Source organism: Dipodomys merriami, unplaced genomic scaffold (assembly GCF_024711535.1).
Source record: "Dipodomys merriami isolate MVZ:Mamm:240054 unplaced genomic scaffold, mDipMer1.0.p SCAF_32, whole genome shotgun sequence".
NCBI classification, from domain to species: domain Eukaryota; kingdom Metazoa; phylum Chordata; class Mammalia; order Rodentia; family Heteromyidae; genus Dipodomys; species Dipodomys merriami.
In genome coordinates this window covers 12,565,262-12,579,847 of record NW_027204715.1, presented here as the reverse complement: position 1 = coordinate 12,579,847, position 14,586 = coordinate 12,565,262, and the positions used below count along the sequence as shown (strand labels likewise).

Here is a 14,586-nt window from a genome sequence, read left to right as displayed (position 1 = left end):
TGGGAATAAGTATGTAAATAGCTGTGTGAAAACAAAAAAGATCTCTGTTCAATTCAATATGGCCACCTGAGCTCACAATTCTAAGGAGAATGAGCAGTGAAATGTTCAGCACACCAGAAGGATTTGACTTAGTGATAATGTTGAGGGGTCATGTGCTCCAAGAAATTGAGAGGCAATCATCTCATTTAGGGGAAAAAAGTATGGTTGGGGAAATGTGTTTGCAAATAAATGTCTTAACAAGCCTGTTTTAAGGCACATGGAGGTGCTATTTTTTTTCCTCAGCAAGATGGCATTCACTCAGAAGTATACTTAAAAGTGTGCTTTAAAAGACATGCTATAAAATTGAATCTATCAGCTGTCTATTTCCTATCTATCTCCTGTCTTACTGTACATCAATCTACAGTTCTAAAAACAATAGATATAGGCACCTGAAGAAGAATCCACATTATTTCTCAATCAATGTGAAACTCATACTGGCTTTTTAACCATGTGTATTCCAGGAGTTATCAGAACTGCCTTACACAACATGGATAGAGAAGCCAGAGAGCACTACTCGGTAGTCATCCAAGCCAAAGACATGGCGGGACAAGTTGGAGGGCTTTCAGGATCTACAACTGTCAACATCACCTTGACCGATGTCAATGACAACCCACCCCGTTTCCCTCAGAGTATGTACACACTGCCTGTTTTCAATGTTTCACTGTGCATTGACTTAAAACAAAATGAAGTGTTTCAATATACAAGAGTCATGTTCGCTCCAGTGGAAATATGTTAACTCTATTTAGGCTTTCTTTTTATCACCCTTGTTTTTCCAATGTTTCTCTTCAACAATGCATACTAAAGAAATGCTGATACTATTTGTCTCCTAAACCTGAGACATGACTAGTCTTGTGCTTAAACTAGGGATTTCTATTGTTATCTGTTAAATAGTATAAATGATGCAGCAGTTCTACTTCATAAAGTGGTTATGTAGTACTTAAAGCAATCATGGAGATTATTTTAATTTGGTTTGATATGGACACTTTATTCATACAATATCATTGTGATTTGGGCCATATTCTATGTCTAAAGATTTGTTTTTAATCCCATGTCATACATGACTACAGGTGGGTGCACACATGTATCAATTAAAAGCAGGTTATAACTAATTTAATAAGATGGAATTTCACAATACATTGTGATTCTAGAACTCAGAGACCATACTGTAAAAGGTATTTCAGGGAATCAGGGAAAGTATTAACTCTGTGAATTTGGAAAGAGTGGGTGATTATGACGTCCTCAGAATATTGAACCAAGATGTCCTCAGAATATTAAATTGAAATATGACATATGGGAGGGATAGGGAAAGTACTGTGTATGGCATTTTATCTAAGAATGATAACATTCAATTACAGAAGACAATCCAATAGAGACTTAACATAGTTGTCAACTTACAAATGATAGTGAAAAACTATTATTGAACAGACAGCATAGTATAGCAATGGAAGTTCTTTCCAAGTCAGTATGAAAAGCTTTTTCCCAAGATTATATTTTTAATTTAAATTTTCTTGTAAAGGTGATGTACAGAGGGTTTATAGTTACATAAGTCAGGTGATGAGTACATTTCTTCTGAAATTACTTCTAGGTCTAGCTCTGATGGGACACTCCCAGTGCTTCGCACATCCTTCTTTAAACTAGAAATCGTGTGGGTCTATTGTATAATGTCTATTCTACACTTTCTTCTGAAATGGCTTTTAAAAAATTAGCATTTTCTTCTTTTATTAGCACTTTTCAGTCTTCTTTCCCTCCTTTACTACTAGGATAGCTTCTAATACAGAATGGCTTTAAACAGTTTTTGTTATGCTCACTGATCAGCCCAGTGGCCAGTCTTAGACAAATGATTATTACATGAATGACTGAATTAGTTAAATTTAAATACTCTGTCGAACTATCATTCTTGAAAAGACCATTATTGAAGACCAGTGAAATTTATGGGTACATAAAAAAGCACTTTAAAATCTTGATGCTAGAAAGAAAGTTATGTTAACTGGTCTATTTGTGTGGCCTTTGCATTATGAAGTAAGCATATCTGAAAGAAAATTATAGATAATCAATGAGTCTGTTCTATTTAACCATATAGTGAAATTTCAAAACATTTTATAAATCACAATTTATTTTTATATATCACTTACACAACGTAATATCTATATACGCATATGTTGCTATAAAAACAAGAGCATTAACTCATAGCATGAGGCGATTGAAATCAAAATTTGTTTTAGATTCTCCTTTTTGTTAATACATGTGTTACTTCCATGAATGCATACAATGTACTTTGATCAAATTCATCCCTTTATTGCTCTTTATTACTTTTCTTCTTTACTTTATTAAACAAATGTTAACAAGTTTCCTTATTCAATTTTTCATCTATTCATATAAAGTAATTTAATGATATTCAAACTTCCTTTTCACTCTTTTCTTTTTACCCTCCACCCATTGTAAAACCAAAAGAACCATTCCATTTCTTTTTCCCATTATCTTTTTTTGTAACAAATATTTTCCAAATTACATGTGATAGAAAATATAGGATACTTGTGTTAACTCTAGTGCAGTTTATTTCTCTTAATATGGATTATCTAGCTCTACCCATTTTCCTAAATCGGACATATTTTCAGTCTCTTTTATAAGTTGCATACAACTTCATCTGCAACATATTATATTTTGTTTCTCGGTGCATGTGTATATGTATTGAGGCTTTACACCCATTATACAATTTCATATCAATTAAAAACAAAACAAAGACTAACAATCCATACATACAGCTATAGTTCTTTTTATAACACTAAATTGCTTATATATTTGAAAGTGGATTCTACCATAAGTATGTACGTGTTTGTAGAGATCATTCATTGTCAGGCTTCATGCTAGCCAGGCAAGTACTCACTACTTGAGCTACCCAAGACCTAAACACCATAATGGTTTTTAAATATATAGTAATGCCAAAGTTCTTATGGTAGACACACACTGAAGTTGTACACATGTTGTTACATACAATACAAAAGGGGCCAATGAAGTGCTCATTTGTCACCAATTTTCATTTTCTCTCCTTATTTCTTTGAAATACCTTTGACCTATATAAGCTCATTAATGTCTATTATAGAGAATCACAAATAATTACAAATTTTACTTATGTGGTTTATTAAATATTATCCATATGGATGATATAGCATATGTATGTATTCTTCATTGTGTTATTTAGATGAATAACAGTGATGTGGTGTAAACATCAGTCCACAATGAAAATAATTACTCTATCTGACAAGCAAACTGGAAACAACTACACTGAGTGAAATTTTACTGTAGAATACAATTCACAGAGGAAGATCTTGCCACACCTACAAAAATAATCAGTTTTGAAATGGAGGCAGGACAGACTCAGAACGTTTAAAAGATATATTTTATTTGGACTTCATTACACAAAACAAGATGCTAATTTGGTGTCACTGAGAAAAAATTAGCCCACTGTAAAGTGTCCTTTAGTTTTACTCTATGTATTGTAACTCATCCAATAACTACTTTCATAGTGCAAAAATGCTTTTAACTTTTTATGAGGATTTGAGTTCACAAAGGACAGGACATGTATAAATTCATAAATAATTCAAATTACTTAAAAATCATATTCATTTGTCAAATCCATTTCTCTTAATTTGTGAGGTTTTTCAAAACTGTGTTTCTTTTCTTTCTTTGTGTGTCAGAGAGAATTCTTTCTTACACCTTCATTCTAGTCGCCTCTGCTTTCAATGATTGTCACAAAAAAAATTTTTAAATCCTTTTCAAAGAGCCTAAGATAGTATATTTTCTTTTGATATCTTCTGATTCCTTACAATTTGGTCTTAAGATAAATAAGCCTGGTGTATGTTTATGGGAGTGAGAGCGAACTAAATTGGTTAAGGGACCTTTTAGTGTCTTCCTTTGGGAATCATAGTCTCAGTGGCTTAGGATGCAAGGAAAGCAAATGACCTCAAAGAACTCAGATCCCTCTTCTTATCAGGAAGATGCCCAAGGGAAGGAAGATAGAGACAAGTATGCCTACCTAACAACATAAAGCATGGTCACTGCTCCTTTCAAGTCAATGCCCATATTTGAATTGTAGAATTTTAAGAATAGGAGCCCCTTGTAAGATTCACATTGAAATGAAATCAGTCCATCTAGTTCTTAATATATGCAAGTGGTGACCAATTCTCCTTGAGATAAAAAAATAACGATAATTCAAAAATGTAAAACCTTTTCCATAGAAGTCTTTTTTATTGAGGTAATCTACTCAGCTTCTTGAAATTCTTTTCATTTCCTCTTCTGCTTCTAACAGTGTTGGAATGGGTTAGGGTAGTAAGCTAAATTGTTCTTAGGAAAGAAGAGGAGTCACTGATATTTATTATTCTGCATAAAGCCTACCCATGTAAAATTCAACGTCTGGCATGAAGCTTTGCAAAGCAGACCTTCTGCATTCTTAATAGAAGGAATTGTACTCTTAGAAATTCCCTCATAAATAATTTAGTTGGAGAAAGAATAACCACATGCCAAATAATCACACAAAATAAAACAGTGGGAACTTTGATTATCTAACAAAACTTTGCCAAGCACATAAGATGCTTGAAAAACTTTGAAGTCAATCAACAACTTAAGTGCACTTGTGACCCACAATTGATAGCATTTAATATTGGAGGTTTTGAGTCCACAGACTTGAATACTGGCAGCATTTCTCACTGAATTATCTAAACATCAAAGATGTTTAATCAATGTGAGTAAATATTAATGAAAAGAAACATCTCCTATTATTAAGATATGAAGTATGTTTTTGAATTATGAAAGAATTGATATCCATTTAGATTGTTTTATGAGATATACCTATGTGTTTTACGAGATATACCTATGTGTTTTACTATGTTCACAATATATTTTGGAAATTGCTGAGGATTTTTTAATGCAGGAGGTAGTTAATTTTGTAAATGATCTTAAAAGCTTAAAAATCAGTAAATTTTGTAACTGCTTGGTTAGTATCTAATAAATCAGTCCCCATTATAATTTTCTATGTACTTAGAATAGTTTTGTCTAATCTTTACAAGGCTTTTTATTAATTTCTCTTATTGGGTAATTCTTATTTTTTTGGAATTATTTTGCTTAGAATCAATTTGAAACCAGAAAAAGCAGGTACAAAAATTGAAACCTTTGGTATTTTTTGCATTAATTTTTTTATTGTGCAATTTTATTTATTTTTGTCGGTCGGGGGACTCAAACTCTGAGCCTGGGCGCTGTTCCTCAGCTCTTCAGCTCAAGGCTAACACTCTACGACTTGAGCTACAGCACCACTTCCAGTTTCCTTGTGGTTTATTGAAGATAAGAGTTTCATGGATTTTACTGCCCAGGCTGGCTTTGAACCCCAATTCTCAGATCTCAGCCTCCTGAGTAGCTAGGATTACAGGCGTGAGCCACCGGCACCCGGCTATTGTGCAATTTTTAATATTGTGTGGGTCATAGTGTTCGACACATTCACTACGGTAATATCAGAGTTTTTTTTTCTTTGTTCCTTTTGCTTAAAATGTGTTTCTTATATTGTTCTCTATCATTTTGCTTTTAAATACTTATTTTTAATTCATGAGTTTTACTTTTCTGTTTTATTTGATTATAAATTACTTCACAATTTGATTATTTTAACTACATGTGACTTATTAATCATGATATATTTAAAGAATGTTATCCTTTTGTTTCAAATTTCCTGCCTTTTCTCCTTTTTTCACATTCTTTGTGTGTTTCATTTCATTGAGTACTATATTTTAGTTTTCTTCTGTTGCTTTAGTGATTACCATTGGTATTTGTCTTGTTGCTTACACAGTAATGGAATTTTAAAGATATTGAACATTGTACATCTCTTGGAGTTTTGTTATTTTAAATAGTGAAATGAAGTAGTAAGACAATTACTTACTCATAAGTAATCAATTTAAAAGTCAACAATAAGTTATCAATACAGAGCCATTTACTTCTTTTTTTTTTTTTTTGGTCGGCCGTGGGGCTTGAACTCTGGGCCTGGGCGCTGTCCCTCAGCTCTTCAGCTCAAGGCGAGCACTCTACCACTTGAGCTACAGAGCCAATTCCGGTTTTCTGGTGGTTTATTGGAGATAGGAGTCTCACGGTCTCTCCTGCCTGGGCTGGCTTTGAACCGCGATCCTCAGATCTCAGCTAGGATTACAGGCATGAGCCACCAGCGCCCAGCCCATTTACTTCTTTATTTTCTACACTTTTGTCTTGAATCATTTTTATCTGAAAGAATACTTAATAAAATTATGTCTTTCCCCCTTTTGTACTAATTGTTAACTAATTCATTTATTTTTGTCCATAAACATTATTGTGCCTTCACTTTAAGTGAATACTTCTATTCAGCATAAAATTCTCCTTTGAAGTCCTTTCCCTGTTTCAGTAATTACTTGTGTAATTTTTCTGTTTATTTTCCTTTTCTGTTGAAAATTCAAATCTGTCCTAATATTAAGTTACTCTTGATTGTTTTATTGTAGTCTATGAATCTATTTTCTTTTAAACAGTCCATTTTGTCTTATTATCTACAGTTTAACTAAGGGGAACATTGGCATCAACTTAAAAATATATTTTTATTTTAATTTTTATTTTTTGTGAACATACTGTACAGAGGGGTTACAATTACATGGGCAAGATAATGAGTACATTTCTTATCAAGCATTGCAGCCTCCTCCTTTGTTTACCCTTCACATCCCTTCCCAGCCTCCCCCTCCCCACCCAATCCTCCCCCCCCACACCAAAGTTGTAAAGTTCATTTTCGACATGACAACTTGTACTTCTCATTATTGCAACAGGTCCCTGTATCCTTAAACGACTTGTTTTTCCCCATCTCCTCCACAAATTATACCGACATCATACATATACATGACTCATACATATACTAGATATTGCAAATAAGGGAAATCATGGACCTATGTTTCTTTGGGCTTGGCTTACTTCACTTAATATAATTTTTTCCAAGTCTTTCCATTTCCTAACAAATGGGGCAATGTCATTCTTTCTGATGGAAGCATAGAATTCTTGATCGATTTTCTTGGTCGATTCATCTACTGAGGGGCATCTGGGTTGGTTCCATATCTTAGCTATGGTAAATAATGCTGCAATAAACATAGTTGTGCTGGTAGCTTTAGTGTGGTCTTGTTTGTAAACATTTGGGTAAATGCCCAAAACTTTAAAAAAATATTTTTATAGTTTAAAATATTGTTTTTAATTTCAGTGATTTTATTTTTAATTTAGTTTTATTGTCAAGATGATGTAATCTTTATCTCTTCTCACTAATTTTATTTGAAGTCTACTTTTTCTGAAATTAGGATTGCTACTTCAGCTTGGTAGATTTTATTCCAGCCTTTCACTTTCAGCTCGTTTGTTTTTGTGGGGAAGGTGTGTCTCTTAAAGACAGCTTATAGACAGATTCTGTTTTGTGATCCAACTAGATTCCATGTCGTTTGCTTGGAGAGTTAGAAAATGGAAAGACTTGGAAAAAAGTCATATTAAGTGAAGCTATACTGTCCCAAAGAAATCTAGGTCCCGTGGTTTCCCTTATTTGCAATAATCAGTATACACATAGGATAATCTTATCAGATGAGGTGAAAAGCTCAAAAACCATGTACAAATGATCATACAAGATGATGCTAAGTGAAATGAACCCCAAGATATGAACACAAGAGGTCTGTCTTTATTCTTTTTTCTAATTGTGAAAATACCATACAGAGGGGTCACAATTACATGAGCAAGGTAATTAGTACATTTCTTATCAAGCATTGTTGCCTCTTCCTTCCCCTTCTCATCCCTTCCATCCCTTCCCCTCCCGCCCTCCCCGCCCCAAAGTTGTAAAGTTCCTTTTTTGATATAGCATCTTGTACATCTCATTGTTGCAATAGGTCCACCTGTATCCCTATTTAAACAATTTGTTTTTTCCCTTCCCCTCCACAAATTATACCAACATCAAATACAGTGAAAGCAGCAGTTATACAAAGGAAACAACAGCAACAAAAGTAAAATTACATGGATGTGATTTTACTTTTGTTGCTGTTGTTTCCTTTGTATGTTCTTTCCCCTATGGCATATCCCCTGTTGCCACTGTCCTCAATTTTGATACCCGAATCTTGTATATATTTATTTCTCATCTCGGGACAAGAAGGGGAATAACCAAACGCTGAAACAAAGACACAGGATAACCTAGTGCAACAAGGATACCCACAGGCAGTGTATTGGAAAAGAACTTTACAACTTGGTGCGGCAAGTGGGGGAAGGGAGAGCTGGGGTAGGAGTGTGGGAGGTGGGGGAGGGAAGGGATAGTGGGACAACATCAAGGAAGGGAAGAGGTAACAACGGGGTAACCATGATGGACCAGTAATGTACTCATTGCCTTACTCATGTAACTGTAACCCTCTGTACAACATCTTAACAATAAATAAATTTTTTAAAAGATGATGTACAGAGGGTTAGTTAGAAAGTAGTAAGTACAATTCTTGTCGAACACTGTTACCCCCCCTCATTTTAGTTATATTTCATTAGTGTGGGAACACTCTTATTTAGAACTTATTCAAGTATTTAATCTACCTAGTTTTCTAGCTTTTTGCCTATTAGTTTTGCAAAGGCTGCCTGCTGGGCATTTCCATATTACCATTAGTCTATTGTTCTTCTTTTCATGTAATTATCTTTTCTAATCAATATTTTTAACCTGAATATTGTTTGCTGACTATACTTTCTAGGTCAGACAACTTTTAGACCATGTGTGTCATTCAATTAACCTCATCTGTGAAATCAAGTGCAAACCACCATGAAAATTTCAGCTCTATAATTTGCACTTGATTTATTCAATAAAGATTTTTTTTGGAGGGGTTGCATTTTTTTTGTTGTGAGAATATCATGCAGAGGAGTTACAATTACATGGGCAAGATAACGAGTACTTTTCTTTTTTTCTTTTTTTCTTTTTTTTTTTGGTCAGTCGTGGGGCTTGAACTCTGGGCTTGGGCGCTGTCCCTCAGCTCTTCAGCTCAAGGCGAGCACTCTACCACTTGAGCTACTGCGCCACTTCCGGTTTTCTGGTGGTTTATTGGAGATAGGAGTCTCACGGTCTCTCCTGCCTGGGCTGGCTTTGAACCGCGATCCTCAGATCTCAGCCTCCTGAGTAGCTAGGATTACAGGCATGAGCCACCAGCGCCCGGCTACATTTCTTATCAAACATTGTTTCCTCCTCTTTGTTTCAATGAAGATTATTGTGTATGATGAAATTCATCTTTTTCACTATTTAAGAAAAGAAATCATATACACTGTAATTACTTTCTCTATTAATAAATAAAAAGAATGCCTGGGTCCTGCTACTGATTGTTTCCAGTTGGGTTTTGGTCATTTTCAATATTTAGGAATGTCATGGAAGTCTCCCATGTACCAGTTTAGCATGTGAGTTACAAATGACAGAAATTTGCTGGGTGCTGGTGGCTCATGCCTGTAATCCTAGCTACTCAGGAGGCTGAGATCTGAGATCTGAGGATCACAGTTCAAAGGGCAGGAAAGTCCATGAGACTCTTATTTCCAATAAACCACCAGAAAACTGGAAGTGGCTCTGTGGCTCAAGCAGTAGAGTTCTCGCCTTGAGCTGAAGAGCACAGGGACAGCACCCAGGCCCAGAGTTCAAGCCCCAGGACCAAAATAAATAAATAAAAGACAGAAATTAATGCATTCAGAGATTTGGTTTTATTTAGTTTCTTTCTTTCTTTCTTTCTCTCTTTCTCTCTCTTTCTTTCCTTCTTTCTTTCTCTTTCTTTCTTTCTTTCTTTCTTTCTTTCTTTCTTTCTTTCTTTCTTTCTTTCTTTCTTCCTTCCTTCCTTCCTTCCTTCTTTCCTTTCTGTTTTTCTCTCTTTCTTTCTGAAATTTAATTTTCTCTGAACTTTTCTTCTCAAATTTTAGCTATTATGACAACTTTGTCTTCATAAGCTTAATTATTTCTTCTTGGGCTCTTTCCTATAGGACTACACAGTTTTTTGTATATATATATTTTTCTTGTAAAGGTACTGTACAGAGGGGTTACAGTTACATGAGCAAGGTAATGAGTTCATTTCCTATAGAGCATTGTTACCTCCTCCTTTGTCTAGGACTACACATTTAAAAGTGTATCTATTAGCTGGTTGACAGTGACTCCTACCTGTAATTCTAGCTACTCAGGAGGCTGAGGTATGAGAATCATGGTTCAAAGCCAGCCTAGGCAGGGAATGAGATTGGATAGATAGAGACACTAGGAGTCATCCAGTTATAAAGAATCAAATATTTCATTTGAGGAAAATGGGCAAAATTGGACATCATCATGTTAAGTGAAAGAGTTATGGATAACAAGAAATAGTAATTTAAAGAAGGATTTTGATTAAAATATATTATATGCCTATATAAAATATTACAATGAGATTCCCTACCTGTAGTTAATATTTATTAATAATAAAGGAACCACTAGAAAATAAAATGAAAAGACATTAACTCAGCAAGAGAGGCAGGCTACTGAAAATCAGATGTCAGAAAATATCTATTTATATGTCCAATCACTTTTCCCATAGAAGCATCTATACACCACACACACACCTGCATAATTTCTTACTTTTATAACTGCATATTATTCATATGACATGAATATTAAATAATTTGCAAGAATTTAATGACTGTTTTTCCTTTTGTAGCAAAGAATGTTGGTTTTAATCTGAGAGAGTAACTTATTGTATTCTTATTAAATACACTGAAGAAAAAACAAGATCTTTTAGAAAAGATTAGAATCAATATTCTCCTGGAGGAAATAAGTATATTAACATGGACAAGATGCAATATGTGAATAGCACTTCTGTTAGTTTCATCCATTGTCCCTTTAAAAGTGTACTTCAGATAATCATTGGCATTTAGTGCAGTCTAAAATACCAGGTGAAAGACAATCTCATGTAGTATAAAGATATAGCATATTTAGAAACAAAAATAAGAAATAATGAGATTTGCATGAATACAGTATATAAATGTAGCAGCTTTTGAAGTAATTAGAAAAAATGTGTTAAAAAGGCAGAATACAAATGAGGAATATATGTATCACGTATTTTCAAAATACAATTGGATTTTTTTATTACATTACAAAGATTTAGGCACCTAACTAAAAAAAAACATCGTTGTCTTACTTCTTATCTAAGCTTCATGGATTGTAAGGAGAAGTAACATTTTGAATATAGTTTCTTTTGTCATAAGTTATTACTTAATTGTTGAAATCAGATCTTTCGTGCCAATTTAAATCAAGCTTCTTCACTGTATTTCTTCACTTTTTAAAATGTGATACAAAGTTCAAGGAATAGTTGATGAACTTGATTCTATTTTGTGTTTGTTGAGGTGAAAGTTTCATATCCAAATAAGCACAGTTTTAGCAATCATAAAACATGGTTCAGAATCAATACTCTGTCATGTAAATGCCACTTCTATCCAATATTATCCAACTGAAATTCTAGCTGCTCAACTCTAGCTCATCATTTCCCTTGCCTCATTCTCTGATAATTATTAGTCAGATGTCTGCTTGTTAGAATTTGCCCATTCTAGGTAAAGAAAATTTATATCATATTTTTTCTTTTCTGTCTAGTTTATGTCAATATAATGTTGCAAAGTTCATATATGTTGTACTATTGATCAGAATTTGGTTCATTTTTTAGTATTATTTAATGTGTCATATTAATGTGTTGTACTCTGTAGTAAATAAAACTGGAAAGATGATAGATAAAGATAGATGGATATAGATAGATAGATAGATAGATAGATAGATAGATAGATAGATAGATAGATAACAGATACATAAATATATATGTATATCCATAGAAATATATATTTATATACACATACATAGATGATAGATGGATTGTGAATAGATAGACAAACAGAGACTGAATTTTCTCTATTAATTATTTTTGCCTGGATATTTCAGCTGATTCTTTCAAGTATCATTAAAATGTAGCTGCAAAGATGAGTGTATACAGTCCTGCTTGATTCACTTCTCTTGATGTTTCTGAGTACATCATCACTAATTGTGAACAAAGATTTCAAATTTTCTATATAATCACCAACTTTCCTCATAATGGCTGTCCTTTACTGATTGCATATATCCTCTGTAGAAATGTTTCTTTAAAACTTTTTTTTATTTCTAATTGAATAATTTTGATTTTATCATCCTTTCTTAAGTGTCTTTCCGTTCGTCTCAGTTTTTCCCTAGCAATATTTGGTCATATAGTCTTTTATCTCCTCATTAGATTTATCCTAAATTTTTTTTAATTGTGAAAATACCGTACAGAGGGGTTACAATTACATGGGCAAGATAATGAGTACATTTCTTATCAAGCATTGTAGCCTCCTCCTTTGTTTCCCCTTCCCATCCCTTCCCATCCTTCCCCCCACCCCCCACCCAACCCTCCCCCCCAAAGTTGTAAAGTTTGTTTTTCGACATAACGTCTTGTACATCTCATTGCTGCAATGGGTCCACCTGTATCCCTATTAAAATGATTTGTTTTTCCCCTTCCCCTCCACAAATTATACCAACATCAAATACAGTGAAAGCAGGGGTTATACGGTGGGAGAGGGACAAACAAAGCAACAAAGAAATCATCTTATAAATATTTTAGAAACAATCTCAAGAAAGAAAAAAAAACATTTGAATACTTACCTTGGGGTTCATTTCACCTAACATCAACTTATCTGACCTTTTCTGCTTGTCTCAGACATATACTAGTTATTGCAAATTGGTTTAGGTGTTTTGCTTATCATATTTTGTTGGTTGGCAATGTTAAGATTTGAACACAATACTTTATATTTGCTAGGCAGACATTCAACCTCTTGAATCACATTTCAGTCTCTTTTTGTATTGTTTCTCCTGAATAAGAATTGAAAGTGATTTATTGAAATAGACTCCTGATAGAGATGCCATGAATGGGAGTAAAATGATATCAAAGGTTTGGAACCCTATGTAAGCTTCATAGGTAAAACATTGACAGAGTTCAGAGAAGTGACTCCCATATGGGATTAATTGAACTCCAACAGTCTCCCATGTTCCCAAAGAACCCTTCCTGGAGAGAGCAAACTTCAGTGGATCTTATTGACGACACTTCCACAGCCACCTCTGGCTGTAAGCAGTCAGTAGTCATGAATACCAAGGCCAGATATTTCCTTAGCAAAACCACTGAGTCTCCACTGAAGGCATGATTTTTGCAATGTAGTATTTTTTAAATTAATCCAGGTATAAGTCAACAGTCTTGTGTTAAGCTTGGCCACCTAACAAATGGTATTAGAAACTGTGGATCTTTTCATGGGGAAAATGTGGAACTAGAATCCCTTTACTGTAGACCGAGACCTCTGTACTACAGATACAATGAGCCCAAAGCAAGTACAAACATCACAAACACAATTTTTAATGTCGTTCTTCCTCAGTTGAGCATTTTTCTAGTTTCCTTGGACATGTGACTATTTATCAGAGCTTCTCTATGGTAGGTAAACAGCTTTCAATGTGTTTTCTAATGGCCCCATGGTTCAATGATGACTTGGAGCTACCTGGTCAGCCATTTTTGTAAATCAAGTCTTTATTTTTTGGCAGTGAAATCTTCTATACTTCTAGTATACTTAATTATTCCAGATAAGAAAAAAAGTAGTCATTACAAATAATTTAATATGCCAAAATGCTGTAGATAATAGACTAGACTTGTGAAGTGTACAATTTCTTTTCAATCACTTGATTTTTCAATTTTTCCATGAAAGAATCTAATACGTGACAAGAGGTAACCAAACTTCATAAAAATTACCTGTTTCACCTGCTTTGGAGCGAAGGGACAAGAAAATAAATTCAAATACCCAAATTATTGGCATTTTACTGTGAAAACAATTAGTTGTCTAACAGGAAAAAAAGAATTTAATTTAGAAGAATGAGGAGAAACAACTCTTAGTGACCTGAACATTGATCTCTGTGTTTCAGAAAAGAACTAGTTCAATAGACATAAATTACCTCAAGAGACCTTAGCTGGAACTAACTGAAGCCTTTCAGAACCTTATTGTTTCCAGTAAAACCACCCTATCAATTAAGAAACCTAAGACTTGCCAGGATGTAGGGGTGCTCTAGCGCCCCCTGTTGTCTGACACTGAAAATACTGGTGCCACACTGGGAATGTCTACATTCTTTCATTTGAAACCAAGTGACTGTTTTAAAGTCAAATTTAGCATTTTATCTGAGACTCTTAGACTCTCAAGATGTTGAAACCCCCAAGTTTTTTTTATAACACTTTTTTTTATTGTGAGAATACCGTACAGAGGAGTTACAATCACATGGGCAAGGTAATGAGTACATTTCTTATCTCCTCTGTTTCCCCTTCCCATCCTTTCCCATACTTCCCCCACCTCCCCCCTCCCGATCCTCCCCACCACCAAAGTTGTAAAGTTCGTTTTTCGACATAATGACTTGTTTTAACGACTCTGTTGCAATTAGTTTCTCTTTTTAACTTCTGTAGTTGAAAAAACACTATCTGTGCA

General features: G+C 34.2%; 1 protein-coding gene across 3 annotated transcripts in view; it reads left to right on the top strand.

Moving 5' to 3' along the window:
- The window catches only part of Cdh18 (cadherin 18), a 394,050-nt gene that overhangs the window by 297,821 nt on the left and 81,643 nt on the right, over window positions 1–14,586 (top strand). For all 3 annotated transcript variants that reach the window (XM_070042219.1, XM_070042217.1, XM_070042220.1), the window contains exon 5: window positions 501–668. In XM_070042219.1, coding sequence (XP_069898320.1) covers window positions 501–668 — 168 coding nt within the window. The remainder of the gene's footprint in view (window positions 1–500; window positions 669–14,586) is intronic.